The sequence below is a fragment of the Musa acuminata genome, chromosome BXJ1-1 (assembly GCF_036884655.1).
Source record: "Musa acuminata AAA Group cultivar baxijiao chromosome BXJ1-1, Cavendish_Baxijiao_AAA, whole genome shotgun sequence".
NCBI classification, from domain to species: domain Eukaryota; kingdom Viridiplantae; phylum Streptophyta; class Magnoliopsida; order Zingiberales; family Musaceae; genus Musa; species Musa acuminata.
In genome coordinates, this window is record NC_088327.1 from 10,546,020 (window position 1) to 10,562,803 (window position 16,784).

Sequence of the window (16,784 nt, forward strand, 5' to 3'; positions counted from 1 at the left end):
ACACCAGTGTTGACTTAATATTAGGGTAATCTAAATCAGATTATCGGACCTGAGCAGGACATAGTTTGCAATCTCGGGCAGCTCGGTGCAGTAAGGGTGGTATATACCAATTCAATCCAACAAGCCGTCAAGACTCGGACCAGGTCGTTTCAGCCAGTTAAGGTCTGGAACAGGCGTATTGGTTGAAATCCGATGTGTATCAGGAAACAGTTGTACCAGTTGGTCGGATTTGGTCAAATCACCCAATCTGACTGTAGGGGTTCATCAAACGCCCTCCATCACTCGTTTCTTCAGAACACAGATCGTCAACAACTACTACGACATTAAAACATCAAAGGTACCAGGTTTATCGATACAATCTATCATGTGAGCAATTCCAAATTTGGACCTGAGATCTACAATATCGACATATAGCTTCAAAAGATCGAGGACCCCGATCCACCATCCATGGAGATCTGTCATTCAGCAGGTATATATTATATATATTAGAATTGTCTAGACATTTGATGTTGCTCATTTCTGCACTTGAGTTTGGTTGATGATTATCCTATAAATCCTTAATAATCAATCTCATGCTGATCCAAACCTGACTGTAAAAACCAGTAGCCAGACCTAGCTGGAATTTTCACATATTCAAGACCGGATAATTTATCAACAATTGTTGATGCCTTGCACAACATAAGAGAACAAACACAAGTAAAAACTGTAACAAATTATAATTATGAGCTACAATATCTTTTCATAGACAAGAAATAAATTCTATTTTTTAAGGGAGAAAAAGGTGATTCAAACTTGAAAGGGATAGATTTACATGAAATAATATCATACAAGATATTTCTAGTCATAGGGAACTTTAACGTGGCAGATCACCTCAGTTGCAGTTCATCTTATTAGTCAACAAAAAGAGGAAGGGAAAAAAGACAGATGACTTGAAAAAAAATAAGGAGACTTGCAATTAGCATTACCTTGCATATTGCCTGAACATTGTCAGCAATTATATCAACGATATTATACCCATGTCTATGCAAGTTTCTTTGGAGCCTCTGAGAAAGAGAAACAAGACATGATTTATACCAAAAAATTTATGAGTTATGAAAATGAATAAACAGATACATAGGCTTGTATGCATAAAATCATGAGTTAAGCCTGCACATTATCTGAGTGGTCAGCAATAAGACAATTTAACATAAAAAGGAGTAAAAACAAAGGGAAACCAAAACTTTTTTAAAAAAACAGAAAATTAAAATTGTTCACTGTACATAATAATGATAACCACAGGTTTTGGTAACTTCTAAAGAATCTCTTCTCTACCAGAAATTTCATAACTTCTAAAGCATATCTTCTCTATCAGAAATTTATATGGATATGACCAAATATGAGTTAACAGGATTTGGTGGTGAAATTTTGCATTGCCTTTTTCCCCACATGGACGACGACTGACATTTTTGTAGTTTGTCATGAGTACTACATACTGCATAGCAACCACTAAAACTTAGGAAAAAAAAAATGAAGATCCAAGGAAAAAAGGATTGGAGGTTCTCTTCAATTGTCCCTTGTAGAAGTATATAGTAAGAGTATAGATGAAGTATTCCCAAGAAGGTGGATACTTAATTTTCTTAAGTCTAAACAAACCATGAAAAAGGTGCATCTAACTACCAGATCAGGCCCTTTCATTAAGAATGTTGTTGAGAATGCAACTGCTCTGTAAACTGAATGAGATAAAAATCCGACATCCAAAGACTAATTTCTTTTCCTCAGATCAATACAAAAATGATGATTATACATAAACTCTGTAAGACAAATAAAAAAGATTGAGCAATTTTCCGTAAGTTTTGAAAATAGCAGTATAAATAGCTTCACGATGAGAGATGTCAAAATATACAGTAGATTTAAAATCAAAATTCAAGATATGTACACCACATGATATGTTCAAGCAAAAAATTCCCTAGTCCTCCACAGCATAAAATTTTTGTGAGCAAGCATGAGTAATAAAAATCAGGCATTGACACTTCTAATAGGATCCGGACTTCAGGAACTTAACAAAAACATGTCAACCCACACCTTAAATGAAATATACAAATACATAAACAACAAAAAGCAGGAAGTTCACTCTAGCTGAAAAAAGCTTCCAAAGCAGATAGAACTAGGCAAAAAACCGGCTGGCCATAAATCAGATACAAACAATCTTTGGAATTTTACCTTTCATCCTTTTAAATTATTTTCTAAATTAACCGACATTGCAGATATTTACCAAAGTAACTCTAGATCTGGAACACTACTCAAGATCATGTTTCCCAGGAAAAAAACGCTACTGGCAACAATGTTTTGAACAACAAAACCTCTACCCACAAAAGTGCTTTTACTAACTTGAAAAGCTATCATGGAGAACTGTTTTTTTTCCAGAACTGCAAGTTGTGATAGAATTACTAGAAGCAGTTTCCAAGATGCCAAAGTGTTTTCTAGCACATTATCAAAAGAAAAGCTAGTTTGGGAACAACTTGACAGAAGGGCTAGTTAACAAAAATGCTTCTATAAGCAAAGCTCGTTAAGGAAGTTTTTCCAAACATCATTCAAAATAGCACTCCAGCACATATAATCAAGCAGGAAGTTCACCAATAGCAGCATTATCACTGTAGCACATCTAATCAAGCAATAGCATGAGAAAAAAGATATAGTTCTTCAGCACCATTCCTTGCAGTCATGAAGGCTAAACAAATTGACCACAAGGGATTCTAAGTGATACTACTATTAAACTCATGGGAACAAAGTACTAAATAAACTCATGTAGATAGATATATAAATAGAGTACAGGCAACAGAAAAAGAAGTAACAGAAAATACCAGGGTTTCCAAATTTGAATACCAATTCCATGTCGGTCCATAGCCGGACAAAGAATAGAGGAGAGGGAGGATAAGGATGAGTAGAAGAAGGACAAGACACGGATGAAGAGAGGACGAGGAGGAGGAGGAGGAGGAGAGGATAATGGGAGGAAGAGACAGTGGAGAAGGAGAAAAGGCGAGGAAGTGATGGAGAAGAATTGGACAGAAAAGGAGTATCCAAGGGGGCAAGAGGCAGATGGTAAGGGCCGCACACACCGGGTGGGGGCCAAATATGGTGGGCAGCATGACAGGCAATCAGGATAGGTGCACAAGGAGAAGAAAGAGACACACATGGGTTGGGCTAGGCTGTTGGATTATTAGGGTTTTAAAAAATATAACTCTTGATTTTTTAAAAAAATTGAGCTGACCGCCTGGTTCATGTAGTTCATAAGGCTTAACAGGCAATAAGCCCTGTTTTGAAAATGGACCGCCTGGTTTAGGACGGTCTGCATGCTGGTAACCTGGCAAACCTCTATGTAAAAGGATGATACGTATCAATGTCCCAACAAAATATAGAACTATGTAAAATACTAGTGAAAATTATCAAAATCTGGCAGGTTCTCAAACAAGTCCAACATTTAACAAAAATTGAGTCAATAAACACAAATAAAGAAACTAATACAGAAACAAATAACTACTTCAAAAGAATAAGCACCTACCTTCCATACTTCATTACTTGTACCAGTGCTGGCAATGCAAGGGTGATGCGAGCAAAAGATCAACTGAGAATACGATCTGGCTGAACTGGAAACAGCTGCTGGTGCGATCAGAAGCAGACACTTAACTAGGACCTCAACGGATGGTAGAAATGGCATTTGCATGTCCTGCCAACTCTCTACTTCACTGTCCATCCATACAACAACTCCATCAAAGGGTCATTTTTTTATAATTAAATCAAGAAAATTCATGAAAAAGAGTACTCTAATATGGTACCCATGTCCTTCCATACAACTCTGTCAAAGGGTCATTTTTTATAATTAATGTAAGCAAATGCATGAGAAAGAATACTCTATAGTTTATAATACCCTATAAAAGCAGGATTCCATGACATTCGACTAGCACTAGCACCAGAAATCAAAATAAGCACCAGTAACAACTAAGGCATTGGATTGTCGCAAACACATTGTGCCAATATCCCAAAATAGCAAAGCATTAAATAAACAAAGGAATACAGTAAATACTATATTGAGAATGTCTCAATCCCAAGGGCAACCTGGTTTAAAGCAGCATGTGACATTGAACTAAGAAACTGTAAGACAGAACTGATAACATACTTCAACTTCTGGTGTAACATCTTTTCCGCAATTAATGACAACCAGGATCTAAATTCAAGAAGAATATTCTCCACCACCACAAGAGATGCAGAAATAATCTTGCAGGTAGCAACATAAGCAATCTTCCGAACGTCCCAACTTGGATGGCAAATCAGATAGAGCAATAACTGTGTCACAAAACACAAGGACACTATTAAATAACACAGATGATAATCAAAATAATCTCCACCACAATTTAAAGTACCTGTGACAGAGATCTGATAGACAAGAACTCCAAGACCCTGCAACAAATTAAAATGCTTAAAAAGATCCTTGAAACAGATTGCAACGACGATATTGCATAACAGATATGTCTGATAGGCAAAAATGTAAAACCTTTGCAAATGCTCCACAAGCAACACCTCGAGTAGATATATACAAGTAATACAATCTTCATTTGTTAGTTTTGAGACCTGTAGAGCAAATAAACCAAATATGAGCAAAGTAATTTCTTGACCTAGTAGACATTGAGTTCTCCATTAAGTCATCCAACATATCACAGTTACATTAACAACGAAGGCCCTCAATTCAGTCTAATCTCATAATTTCATGACACTAAAAGTGTTTTTTTGGTTGCTTTGAGAAGTTCAACTATGAAGCCAAATATTCTCATTAATCTGGCCAGCTGGCCAAACAGAGACTAGTGATGCTCTGAACACTCTCAATGCTATCTTCTCAGAAAATATAAGGGCATCATAGATGCAAGGACTAAATTATGAGCCACCTTATTTGCATAAGACTATTCCACTGAGGATTAGTATTGATTTACAATGAAAACGGATGCAGGACAAAACTTTCTCAAGGCTCTATCCACAACATATATCTAAAAATATGTCCCATAAGATTACAAACTCCCAAGAAAATAGAAAAGCAAATGAAAAGAATTGTGAATATAGCATGCTACATTTTTTACTTTCCATTATAAGAGACTCAGTAGGTCAATATGTGTGATCAATATCTTTATAGATAGAAAGGTGTTCGATTCGAAGAAGGGAGTTTTGAATAAAGACCAGGAAAGAATAAACTTCTCTGACCCGGGTAAAAAATTAGGTTCAACTAGCAGAAGATAGTTGTTGTCCCATTTTCACATAATCACGGATAACTTATTTATTTCTCTCAAAAACTCATGCCAACCTTTCAGCTAAATATAACCCTTTAATATACTGGAATTTATTCTATATTGAAGAGAAGGTGATAATGAACTTGAAAGTGTCAAATGTTGCTCGCCAAGTGGAAGTTGTTTTAGCATTGATGGAATGTCATCACCTGGTTAGGAATTCAAGACCAACAAGTGGTACCTACTGCCCTATAACATGTGTTACGCGTACACCAATGGATTCCCAGCCACACGTCTGGCCTGCAATTCCTTTGGCTTAAAAGACCATGCATGTCATCGATATCTTCTTACAGGTGATATTTGAATTTTGAAATATATTATCACAGGTCCACAACAATATGCCATCTGCAAATGGCCATGTTTATAGAACAATTTGCTAGATGTAACACATGATCATCAGCATCACGCTAAAGTAATTACCTGAGAAGTAGCAACAATTGAAGAATCGTTTTGAGAAATTAATACCCAAATCTTTTCCTTAAGCAGAAAATCATCTGCAGAAATCATCATCACAAATAAAAGAGAACTCAGAATTAATCAACCATAACATGTAATAATAAATAAATTTCAGAAAAACCAATCCCATTACCTGCTTTAGTGTCAACGGTGGCAATTTTTGCAAGTGAAAATAATGCGTAAATTCCATCTAACCTTTGAGTTGCTTTTGTAAAACCAGTTTTTACTAACTGAGAAAGAGGCTCGAGTAAACATGATACCTGGAAAGAGCGCCAACATTAACAAAGGGTACTTGAAATAGCCAACCAAGTACATTTAAAATAAAGGATGAACTCTCACTTTTGTCAATGAATCAGAGTTTTTGCATATAACTCGCAAGCATCTGAGATGCCCTTTCCTTAAAGTATCCTTCTCCTTTAAGCCAGAAGCAATAAAAGAGACAACTTGTGAATCAATAGCCTCAGCATTTCTCGTTGACCATGATGCCAAAGCTGACAAGATCGCCAGCTTCACCTCCTCACTTCCTACCATAAAACAATAAATGCAAGAGAGTTTTGAAAGAGTTAAATATGGAAATATAAACAAAAGAAAGAAGGGTTTTACCATCTTCCTTGTAACAAGACAAAAGGAAGCTTGATATTGATGGTGCTAGTTTGCTGAGCAATTTTCCCTCATGAGATTTTGACAGCTCTTCAATGGCACTCATCATTCCAATCCTCTGATAAGGAAGTGTCAGCTTGCCTTCAGAACCTGTTTGTTTAATTGTGTTACGGAAATGAAGCAATAGAATGCATTTATCTCATTCACAAGATGATTGCATGAATATAGTGGTGAAATAACTCATGGAAGACAGTGTCCGATCAGATGCCAGCATAAAAGATTTCAATAATAATAACACCAACCTCCTAAGACTGCTTTTACAGCATTAAATATAGAAGGCAGAGAATCTGGATCACTACATTTTTGACTTAGAAATCTTATAACAGTCAATGCTCCAGTTCTCCTTCCCTCATCTGCATGACGGGCTTGCGGAAGGACAACTGAAAGAAACTCGGAGACATACTTGCTTAGGTCAAGGTTGACCATTTTTAGTAAATCTCCAATAGATTCTAACACAACCTCCGGATTCCGCTTCAGAGCTTTGATTGCTGATGGATGCACCAGATTCTTAAAGTTCTCATGCTCCATACGCGTGAAAAGTGGCTGAAAAGCTTCACCAAGGGCTCGAGGTGGCTTGTCCTTTGCATTTAAAACTGATCTGACATAAATCTCAAGAAACACTTGCTGCATTGAGCAAACAAATTGAGATAACAAATTAGCTATAAAGATAGAATAGCAAGCATATGAAATTAATACATCTACAGAGAACAATAAAAGGCTTAAAAACATAAGGAAAATAGATAATTCACCTTGAATCCATCGAACAAAGATGGCAAGTGAACTGAATACTCGAGCAATAATTTTATCAGCTCAGCACTATCCCTACTGGGAATTCTTGAATCATTTAGCTCCTCTACATACACTTCGTACATACCAGAAGACTGAAATGTGCAACAGAACAAGTCAACAGCATGGCATGATTTTAATATGTCAGAATGTTAAATCTCTAACCGATAATTGCTAAAAAGGAGTACCTGAGAGAAAAGGTTGAAAAACAATTTCCTGCAAGCCCTACGCTCCCGGAAAGAACCGTGCATGAGAATTTGACAAAGAAATGCTTGCGCAGTTGCAAGTCTTAAAAATCCACCCTTTGAAACAGAGGTGAACTGACTCCACTTTAGAAGCAGGCATGACCACTTGAGAAGTTTGTAGCATCCAACAGGACAATGAGTCTTTGATTGTTTTTCCATGGACTGCACAAGTACCATGGCAAAGCCTCTCATGAAGGTACTTTCACCAAGTGCTTTAACAACAAAATCATCAACAGCTTTTCTCGATGGCCGATCATCATATGTAAACAATGTTTGGAAGACAATATCAACCAACGAGGGTGAAATATCAGACAGCAAATCTGTAAAGAATGAACAGACAAAAAACTAAGATTCCAGAATGAGATTTTCACCATGGAATAGTTGGTTTGCTGACAAGACACCTTGATTCAAAAACAGCAGCAGATGTCAAGAAAAAAAATAAAACTACAATATGAACTTGGTTGCAAAAAATATTCACAAATGTTAAGCAGAATACAAATAATATGGAGCAGAATGATGATCCAATCTATTGCCTTACCATCATAAGAAATTGACATGTGCTACCAAAAAATAAATATGCAAGAATAGGAACCTTAAAAGAAATTATATTTTATTAGCTTGAATAAAACTCATATAGGAAATATAAGACTCAAAAAAGTTGATGAACATGCATGGAAGGTAAAGAAAAGTCGTTCTGCAAAAGGCATGTAAGCAGCAGTCAAAAGAACAGCACGTATATAGTCCATTATGACAAGACAGCAAAAGGGATATGCTGTTGTGACAACCAGCAAAGAACTAAGGTAAGTTTAAATCAAACCACTAGTACAAGAACTTTGTGCAAATTTGAATTAACCCTATATTTCAGGCAATTGTTCCTTCAACATTATTTAGGCTACACAAAATGACTAGTCGGCCTGGCATAAGTCAAAGCAACAAAAGTTGCAGAAAGTGCCAAATCTAGTTCAAAGGCCCAAAATGTATTTTACATTGACTTGACACGGCAACCAATATGGGACAATATGATTAGCTTTTCTGATTAACATATATGCTAGGATGGCAAATTAACTCCTATTCTACAGTTCAATCAGCTTTCACAACAGTAAGACTTAACTGAAACATTAATTAAATTATAGGAGGCCAATTAGCAGAAAAAGAAGATTATGGACCAAACTGAAATTGCCCCAGAATTCATCGATTAGTGGTGAAACTTACCTCTTGTTTTCATGACAAATCACTATCCAGCCAAATGTTTGAAATACACCATATTTATTAATTCAACCAAGGACCGATACTTGGACCACATAAGTTGAAATCAATCTCTATATGTCTACTTAATTTTTTTCTGTTACCGAGTAGCACAGGTCAGCATACCGCTTGATATATACCAGTATTGTACGATTTTGACAAATTGTCAAAATTGGCACTGGACTGGTACTCAAAACCTTGCCACAAGAACCTTCATTTATTGACTTCACAGACCTTCTAGACTTCAATCAGCACCTTAAAATGAAAACATACTGTTCAGCATGGAATATCCACCAGCATCCACAAACAATATGTCAGCATAACCTCAGTATGGCATAGTTCCCCACGTCAACTCAGTACTGCATGGTTGAAGCTTGCTAAACTTGGACCATGATAAGAACCTAAGTATATTGCGAAACAAGAAAACATCTAATTGACTAAACATAGTAGTAATAGCCTTATTCAAAGAAATAAAAGATCTACGTGAACAAATAAGTTTCAGATGTTGATAGAAAGATTATCCAATATATTCGTTGAAGTGTCACACCATCAAATTACAAGAACAGCATAGACATTCATCCCACTGCAAGATGTGTGTCAATTCCCTGATGAAGGTCAACTTCATATCCATGAGACATACGAACAAAAGAGACTCAACTAACTCTTTAAATGCTTAGTAATATCAAGAAAGCACTGCTCCCCATGGACTCAAATCATTTGGACTGAGATCGGCACCTCCCAGAACATAAAACCTTGATTTCACAACTAGAATACAAGGATTCAGACAATCATGCACAATACGGTTATCGGTCGGAATTTGCCAGATTTTTCTAGCCTGGAATAGAACAATTCTTTATGGAATCTGCATATCCCAACAGGTTCAATTCCAGCAAATTCAAGCCAATTTCCATCTGATTTCAACCAATTCATATATGATTTGATTATTCAGGCCACTTTATGGGTGAGTTGATGTTCTATCAATAAAATTGGGTTTCTTGGTTCCGCATAAATTGATCCTGATTGATATGGGTCAAGATTGGCAGATTTTGTAAAGAGAAGCTATTGCAAGTCTAACAACCAATCTTTCATTGCTCAATCACAAACAAACTTCATTAAAAGGTTAACAATAAGCTTGTCTATCCAATTAATGCATTGCCATCGACCATATCCGTTCAAAATGAGCCCATCCAGGGAACAGAAAATATGTAAGTGGAAATCGTGATCAGATGATCACCCTGTTCGTCGAACAAATAACTGATTATGTTGGTTACACGCATGACACTTGAGATCAAAATGTGAGGCAAAAAAAAGAAAATGTCATTGCCTTCCCCCAGCAACTTGTTACCATAAGTCGGTAGCTGCGTATGATTATTGAGACTGTCACTCAAATTTATAAGAACTGTACTCATTCAATGGACTCCTATGGCAAAAGCCTGGTTAGAAGAATGAATCGACCTACTAATGGCAGTTGCTCGGGTACTAACTGACAAACTCTCAGCTAAAATTGGTAACAACATAGAAATAGAATATCAAATCTTCAACAGTATCTTCCCCTTGTGTTCTCACATAAGCCATAAGCTTCCACTAAATCCTAAAAGGAAAAAATTGACACGACATTCGGAATAGACTTCCACGCTACTAAAGACTAATTGAAGATTCCGTAATAGCAATAATTCGGGTGTATCTAGAGAAGGATGATTCGGTGTGTCCACAGGTTAAATTATTACTCTGAGTTCAGGGGATCCAAAGAAATCATTGTAACATTCACACTCTGCTTTGCAGGAACCACTGCGGTAACCAAAAGTCAGGCAACACGCACTCTGCATTCTAGATGCAGCAGATTTATTGAACTTAAGTCATTTGACCAACAGAAAAAGATGCTCCGACATATTAAACGAATCGAAATTCTTGTAGTTCATCATTTGGGCAGGACATTACGGAAAAATAAAACAAACCACGAAACCCATCAGCTCAAATCATGAAAGAAGAGCTTTAATGATTCAACCAACGAATAATTATCGAAGGAACCTGACGACCACAAGCAATCAAAGAACACGCCATCCAAAATCACCACGATCGATGAAAAGACGTATGAAACAAAAATGAACGTGAAAGACAGTGGATCAATACAGAACGCAGTGAATTCAAGCCGACCTGAGATCTGGAGGAGAGGAGGCAATTTCTCGCGAAATATTCGAATCCGCCGCTTGGTCGAGGAGGTCGAAACCTCCTGGGAGGCGGCTCGCAACACCTCCATAGGCTGATCCATCGAAGGAGGCTGAGATCTTGCGATAGCCGAGGGCTCAGGGGTTCCGACGGCGGTCGGAGACCGACGAGCCGACCAGAGAAGCTAGGGTTTTTTTTGGAGTGTGGGAGGAAGTGTCAGGGTTAAATATAGCGCTCTCATTTAACCAATTGACGAGCATGTCCTAAAGACTAAGTGCGATGGTTTGGAGAGTGCAGACAATTCATTGCGAAAAGTCGGAAAAGTCCTCTCTAATTTATTTCCATCACTCCTCACTAGAAATTTATCTTTGTGTATAACTTTGATATTTCATATTTATTATATATATTTATATCCATCGGACGGTTTCGGTTTAATATTTATTCTTTATTATGTGATCTAAGAAAAAGGACTCTCCCTTATGAGGGATATTTTAGTCCCCAGATGAGTCACCACTCACGTCACACGCCATCAGAACCCCATGGTGCACGTCATATCGGGTTCCGTACCAAGACGCTATGCGACGAGACTATCCTGAGAGCTCCGGGCGATGCCGTCTGGCTCTGCTCAGGCATCCCCGAAGACGCCAACTCGTTAGAGACGTCGTCCCATCCCATAAAGGTCAACGGCCACACCGAATCGAGGCGCAACTAGTCTTCGCACGATAGTATAAAAACCCCTGGTCGACATCCGGCCAAAGGGAGGAAAAAATAATGAAAAAACACTCTACTGACTTACTCGTCGGAGAGGCCAAAATCGAAAAACACCCGACGGAGGCCATTTTTGCAGAAAGGCGATCACCCCCGAGTGGCAAGCATCTCAACCCGACAATCGTCATCCAGTGCACGAGAATGCGCTGTCATTCACCCCGAAGTCGGAGGGACGTGACCCATCACAAACGACACTCGGGTCAACAAACCGAAGAATATTGATCAACATCCTCTTGCGAGGGCCCAATCGACCCTGTCAGCTCGATCGACGCCAACCAGTATTCCTTCATGAGGGCGTGACCACCTTATCAACCTACTCACCCCACAAGAAGCTCTCGACATTGCCCAGCAGACCTAATCGTGCTAACTCATCAGCTATGGTACTTTTGTTCACTAACATCCAAATAAATTATAAATAAAAGGGTACATATGATAAAATGAATTAGTGGAGGTTTTATGGATAAATTGCCTAGTGATGATATATTGTGATGATAGATTAATTAACCCGACGAGCAATAGAAGAATTAAGGACTTATAAATTCATCTGATCATTTTTATCTTAAAAAAATAATTATCGTGGATATGTTCATAATTTTTTGTGAGTTTATGGATGATAAAATATTAATTTCTCAAGCAGTATTATTATTTGTAATGATTTTATTCACTAATAAAGGAATTTTTTTATTTTTTTATTACAACATGTGTCTCTTTGTGGACCGTTGATCGCTATATATATCTTGGCCCCGTTGAGCTCGATTGAGTTCTGAATGGGTCACCGATATGGAACTATAACAATCACACTAGTGTGACTTTTAAACTAATAAAAGAATAATTGATGTACACGAAACTAAGAAGCAATATGCTCGATAAAAGGCGATAAATAATACCAAAATAAATGTGTAAGGAATTCATGGAGGTTGTTTTCTCCATGAGACTGATGTTATTTGCGTATGGAAATGTATAAACTCATACTCTTAGTTGCATCTTATGCTTTGTATTGGGATTAAGTAAGATAATCGACTTGTTCGAAAATATATTTGTAATGCGAAAATATTAATATCAAGAATTAAAATCTAATATATAAGGGTGCGTATCTTTATTTGATAAGTTTACGTCAAATCATATACCTCAATGCTATTGCATCTTTATCCTCGCAAAGAACGACCCATCTCTCTCTCTCCGAAGGCCATTAGAATTATGTTCTCACAACAAACGTAGAATAGGCACTATGCGAGAGGAGATAGGGTCTAAAAAAAATCTTCGATATTCTATTCCTCGATGTTCATGATTTGAACATATATAAATATCGATATTTATATGTTTGAATAGAATCTATTCATTATCTATAATACATCTTATCGACTAGGTTACGAGTCATATATATTATTAACAAATATTCTCCCACTTTAACAAAAGAGAGGTAAAACAAATATTTAAAATCATAACAACTAAAATAATTTTTTTTATTTTAAAAGTAATTTTGCTTGATTGGATTATAAGTATCGAAAATAAAATTACATATGCATAATTTAAAAAAATGTATAGATAAGCTAACAAATATTATTATACTACATTAAGTTAAACTATCTATGTGAATCATAGTAGTTGTATGTTATTTTTATGTTATACTTACTTTTGTGTACTATAACACTATCAGTCATTTCTAATTCAATGCATAATGACTCATATAATTTATTTTATCGGAATAATTTTATCATCAAGTATAAATTTAATATGTATATACATAAATAGTAAAAACAGTAATTATTAGTTGTGATGCTCAAATATTCAAATTCTTTTTATTTTTAGATTTTTTCTCCAACAATTAAGTGTTTTTATCATAATATGCTTATAATAACTTGAATACTTATTATTTTTATAATAAAAAATTATTATAGTATTATCATAAAATATATTTAATGATGTAATAATTAAATTAAATATATTAAGTCCTGAGATAAAATTTCGCATCCATAAAGTTTAATTAGTGGTCTCAAGGCATGTCATAAAATCAACTTCCATTGTTGATAATTATAATAGATTACTTAACACTTTTTTTAAAAATTACCCTACTAGTCAGCAAAAAAAATATCATGAAGTGGACTTCATACTATTGAAACAATTCATAAAATCAATATTCAAATCTTGTCACTTCAAGTCGATCAAATCTTCTATAAATGAGCATATAATCATTCATTATTTTCAGATATCACATCGCTTTATTTGCAATTTTTTAATTCTTCATTCCTATGTTACTTTCATGTCTATCTAGCATTCTAACTATAAAATTAATATTTAGTCTATTTGTAGGTTTAAACATATAATAGACTTTCAATTGCACATCGATACAAAATATATTTAATCGGATTTCTTTTCAAGTCATTTTTAGGACCCAAACTTAAACTAAATTTTTTATCTTTAATCATAGGTGTATCATTTATCGAACAAAGTTACATATTGAATCTTTCCAATACTCAATCAATATATCATTTATGAGATAGTTCTAGTAATTATTGAAGTCGATCTCTAATGATATAAGTTACATTATTTATATCAACAATTAAAAAAAATTATTTCGTGTATAAACCAATATCACTATTAGTAAATAATGTATCATCAACATATAGGATCAAAATAATAAACTTACTTCCCACTGATCTTTACATATATATATTTCATATAAAAAATTATTTTATATTCATCTAATGTAATTCAAGATCATAATAACTAGTAAAACCATGATAATTCTTAATATATTTTTTTAAATATTTAAAAAATATATATTTTGTTATAATCAAAGTATTTTTTTTAACCAAAACTTTTGGATACAAGAATTTATATCATTTGGTATTACCTTTCTTTAGTCTTAAAGACATATTTAAAATTTTTATTTATAATTATTGAATAATTTGATGAGTTCTCAAATACTATTATAGTATATTGATTTTATCTTTTTTTATTATATCATTCTATTTTTAGAATCGTTACTATTTGTGAAAACGTTAAACGATCCTTTCTTTTCTTCTTAAGATATTATCAAATGATTGATTGTGGTTGTTGTACGAGTTCATCAAGGATGATATTTTGATCGTATTACTTTTTTCATCGATTTATTTAGTAATTTAAGGAATAATAACTTCTTTTTCATTATCATTTGTTTGATCATTATATAAGAATCTTATATTATCAAACTCAATTATTATTATATCTTGGTTACGACAATAAAGTCAGTACCTCTTAATTTTTTTTATTAACTAATAAAATATTCATAAATAGTTATTTAATTTAACTTATTTTGATATGAACTAAAAACTCTTATCTTTATTAGACAACCCCAAATATATAAATATTTTAAATTGAGTTTCCTATTAATTTACAACTAAGTATACTAATTTACTAGGGACCATGTTCTAAGATATACATAGTAATTTTTAGACCTTCACTCTACATGGAGTCATGTACAAATAAAAAAATTATCATATTTCAAATCATATCATTAAGGATATTATTGCACCTTTCAATAATACAATTCTACGTGGCACTATGAATATTGAGTATAAACTTCTTGTCTTTCTAAGAATTTAAGAGGGATTCTAACATGATTTATCATATTTATCATATAATTCACCATCATTATCTAATCACATTTTTTGATCTTTTATTTAATTGTCTCTTAATTTCACATATCTACACCTAAGAATGTCAATATATATATATATATATATATATATATATATATATATATATATATATATATATATATATATATATATATATATATCTATCGAAAAGTCATGAAGGTGATGAAATATCTTTATCAATTAAAATATGAAATATGAAGCGATCCATAAGTATCAGTATATATAATCTTAAGAAGTTTTATACTTATTGTGGTATTTTTCTTGATGTGTTTGGTTTATTTTTCTTTAACACAATTTATACACATCAAAATCAATGAAGTATAGATTTTTCAAAAATTCTATCCCTTACTTATCTCTCAATCATTTTTTTTAAAGATATACCATAAATGTCTATGTCACATGATGAAATTTTATTTATTAATATAACTATGTTGCATTCCAATTTAGAAATAAAAACTAATTTATTAAAACTTGAAGAAATATAAAAGGCATTTTTAAGATCCATAAGTGATTCATCATCAGACACAATCACGGCTAGTATTTTTTGCTTTGAGTTAATTCCTTTTAATAATGTATCTTTCATGCTATTTTAACTTACAGTAAATATTATTAGTAACATGAGTTAAAGCATCATAATCTATATGTCAAATATTAAAATAAATTTTAATAATATTTAATTTAAAACATCTAAAAGCAAATGTTCTATCTCATTTTTCGAATTAAGTCTTACATTTGCTAAAACAAACTGACACTTTATTGTAAAGCAAAGACTTTTTCTTTTTTTTTCTAAGTTTTATCAAAACTTTTAGATCCAGCAAGCTTCTTCGGTAAGTAACTTGAGAAACAGTGAAACATCACGAGCCTTTTCCCGTTTTAATCTTAATTCATTCACAATACCCATATTAGTCAATTCTTTTCTTAAAACAATGGCGAAAACAATAGCATCAGAGATATGTTCGTCGAGTAACATCGGAGATATCTCTTGCTTTGACTCAAATCACATTGTTCAAACAATCATATCGGTAGAGTGAGTTCACAACAAGAAGACTGACAACTAACGTATTCTAACATTATAGACAATCAATCTGATAGAAACTTTTATTCTGTCGAGGGAAATTCTTAAGCTTCTTCAATTATTATTCTTATCTTCTATCATTTCTATCACAATCTAGTGGAACTAATGATCAATCGCATTAGAATTTTGAAGACATTATTGTGCTTTTTTGATTATGTTGTATGCAGAACGCGTCATACTGATCCAGAGTGTCAAAACGCCGACATAAGAATACTATCACATTGATACTTAAAGTAAGGATACTGATCTGAGAATTAAGATCACATGTTGGTGTTTGATCGATTGATGCAACAAAAAATATATATATTTCTTTCTCAGTCATCATCGGAAAACCCACGATTTAGTGGATTGTTTCCGACCTTTGTTATCATAATTTTGTGAAGTTGGGACATAATGATTGCGATCGATCCATCGACGGCAAGCGAGACTAATG

The 16,784-nt window shown here is 34.1% G+C and overlaps 1 protein-coding gene across 2 annotated transcripts in view; it reads right to left on the minus strand.

Annotated features, from left to right (window-relative positions):
• LOC103992771 (protein ILITYHIA) overlaps positions 1-11,094 on the minus strand; it is a 38,628-nt gene extending 27,534 nt beyond the window's left edge. The window contains exons 1-13 of one of the 2 annotated variants that reach the window (XR_010513002.1): positions 10,856-11,094; positions 7,400-7,776; positions 7,175-7,306; positions 6,668-7,049; positions 6,369-6,515; positions 6,105-6,289; positions 5,899-6,025; positions 5,730-5,803; positions 4,529-4,605; positions 4,398-4,434; positions 4,154-4,320; positions 3,539-3,722; positions 966-1,043 (exon numbers count right to left, since the gene is read on the minus strand). Coding sequence is in view for 1 of the 2 variants with exons in the window: in XM_009412614.3 (XP_009410889.2) it covers positions 966-1,043; positions 3,539-3,722; positions 4,154-4,320; positions 4,398-4,434; positions 4,529-4,605; positions 5,730-5,803; positions 5,899-6,025; positions 6,105-6,289; positions 6,369-6,515; positions 6,668-7,049; positions 7,175-7,306; positions 7,400-7,776; positions 10,856-10,970 (2,082 nt within the window). In the remaining variant the exon portion in view is untranslated. The remainder of the gene's footprint in view (positions 1-965; positions 1,044-3,538; positions 3,723-4,153; positions 4,321-4,397; positions 4,435-4,528; positions 4,606-5,729; positions 5,804-5,898; positions 6,026-6,104; positions 6,290-6,368; positions 6,516-6,667; positions 7,050-7,174; positions 7,307-7,399; positions 7,777-10,855) is intronic. The other variant, XM_009412614.3, reaches the window with a different exon arrangement.
• Positions 11,095-16,784: the final 5,690 nt, after the last annotated feature.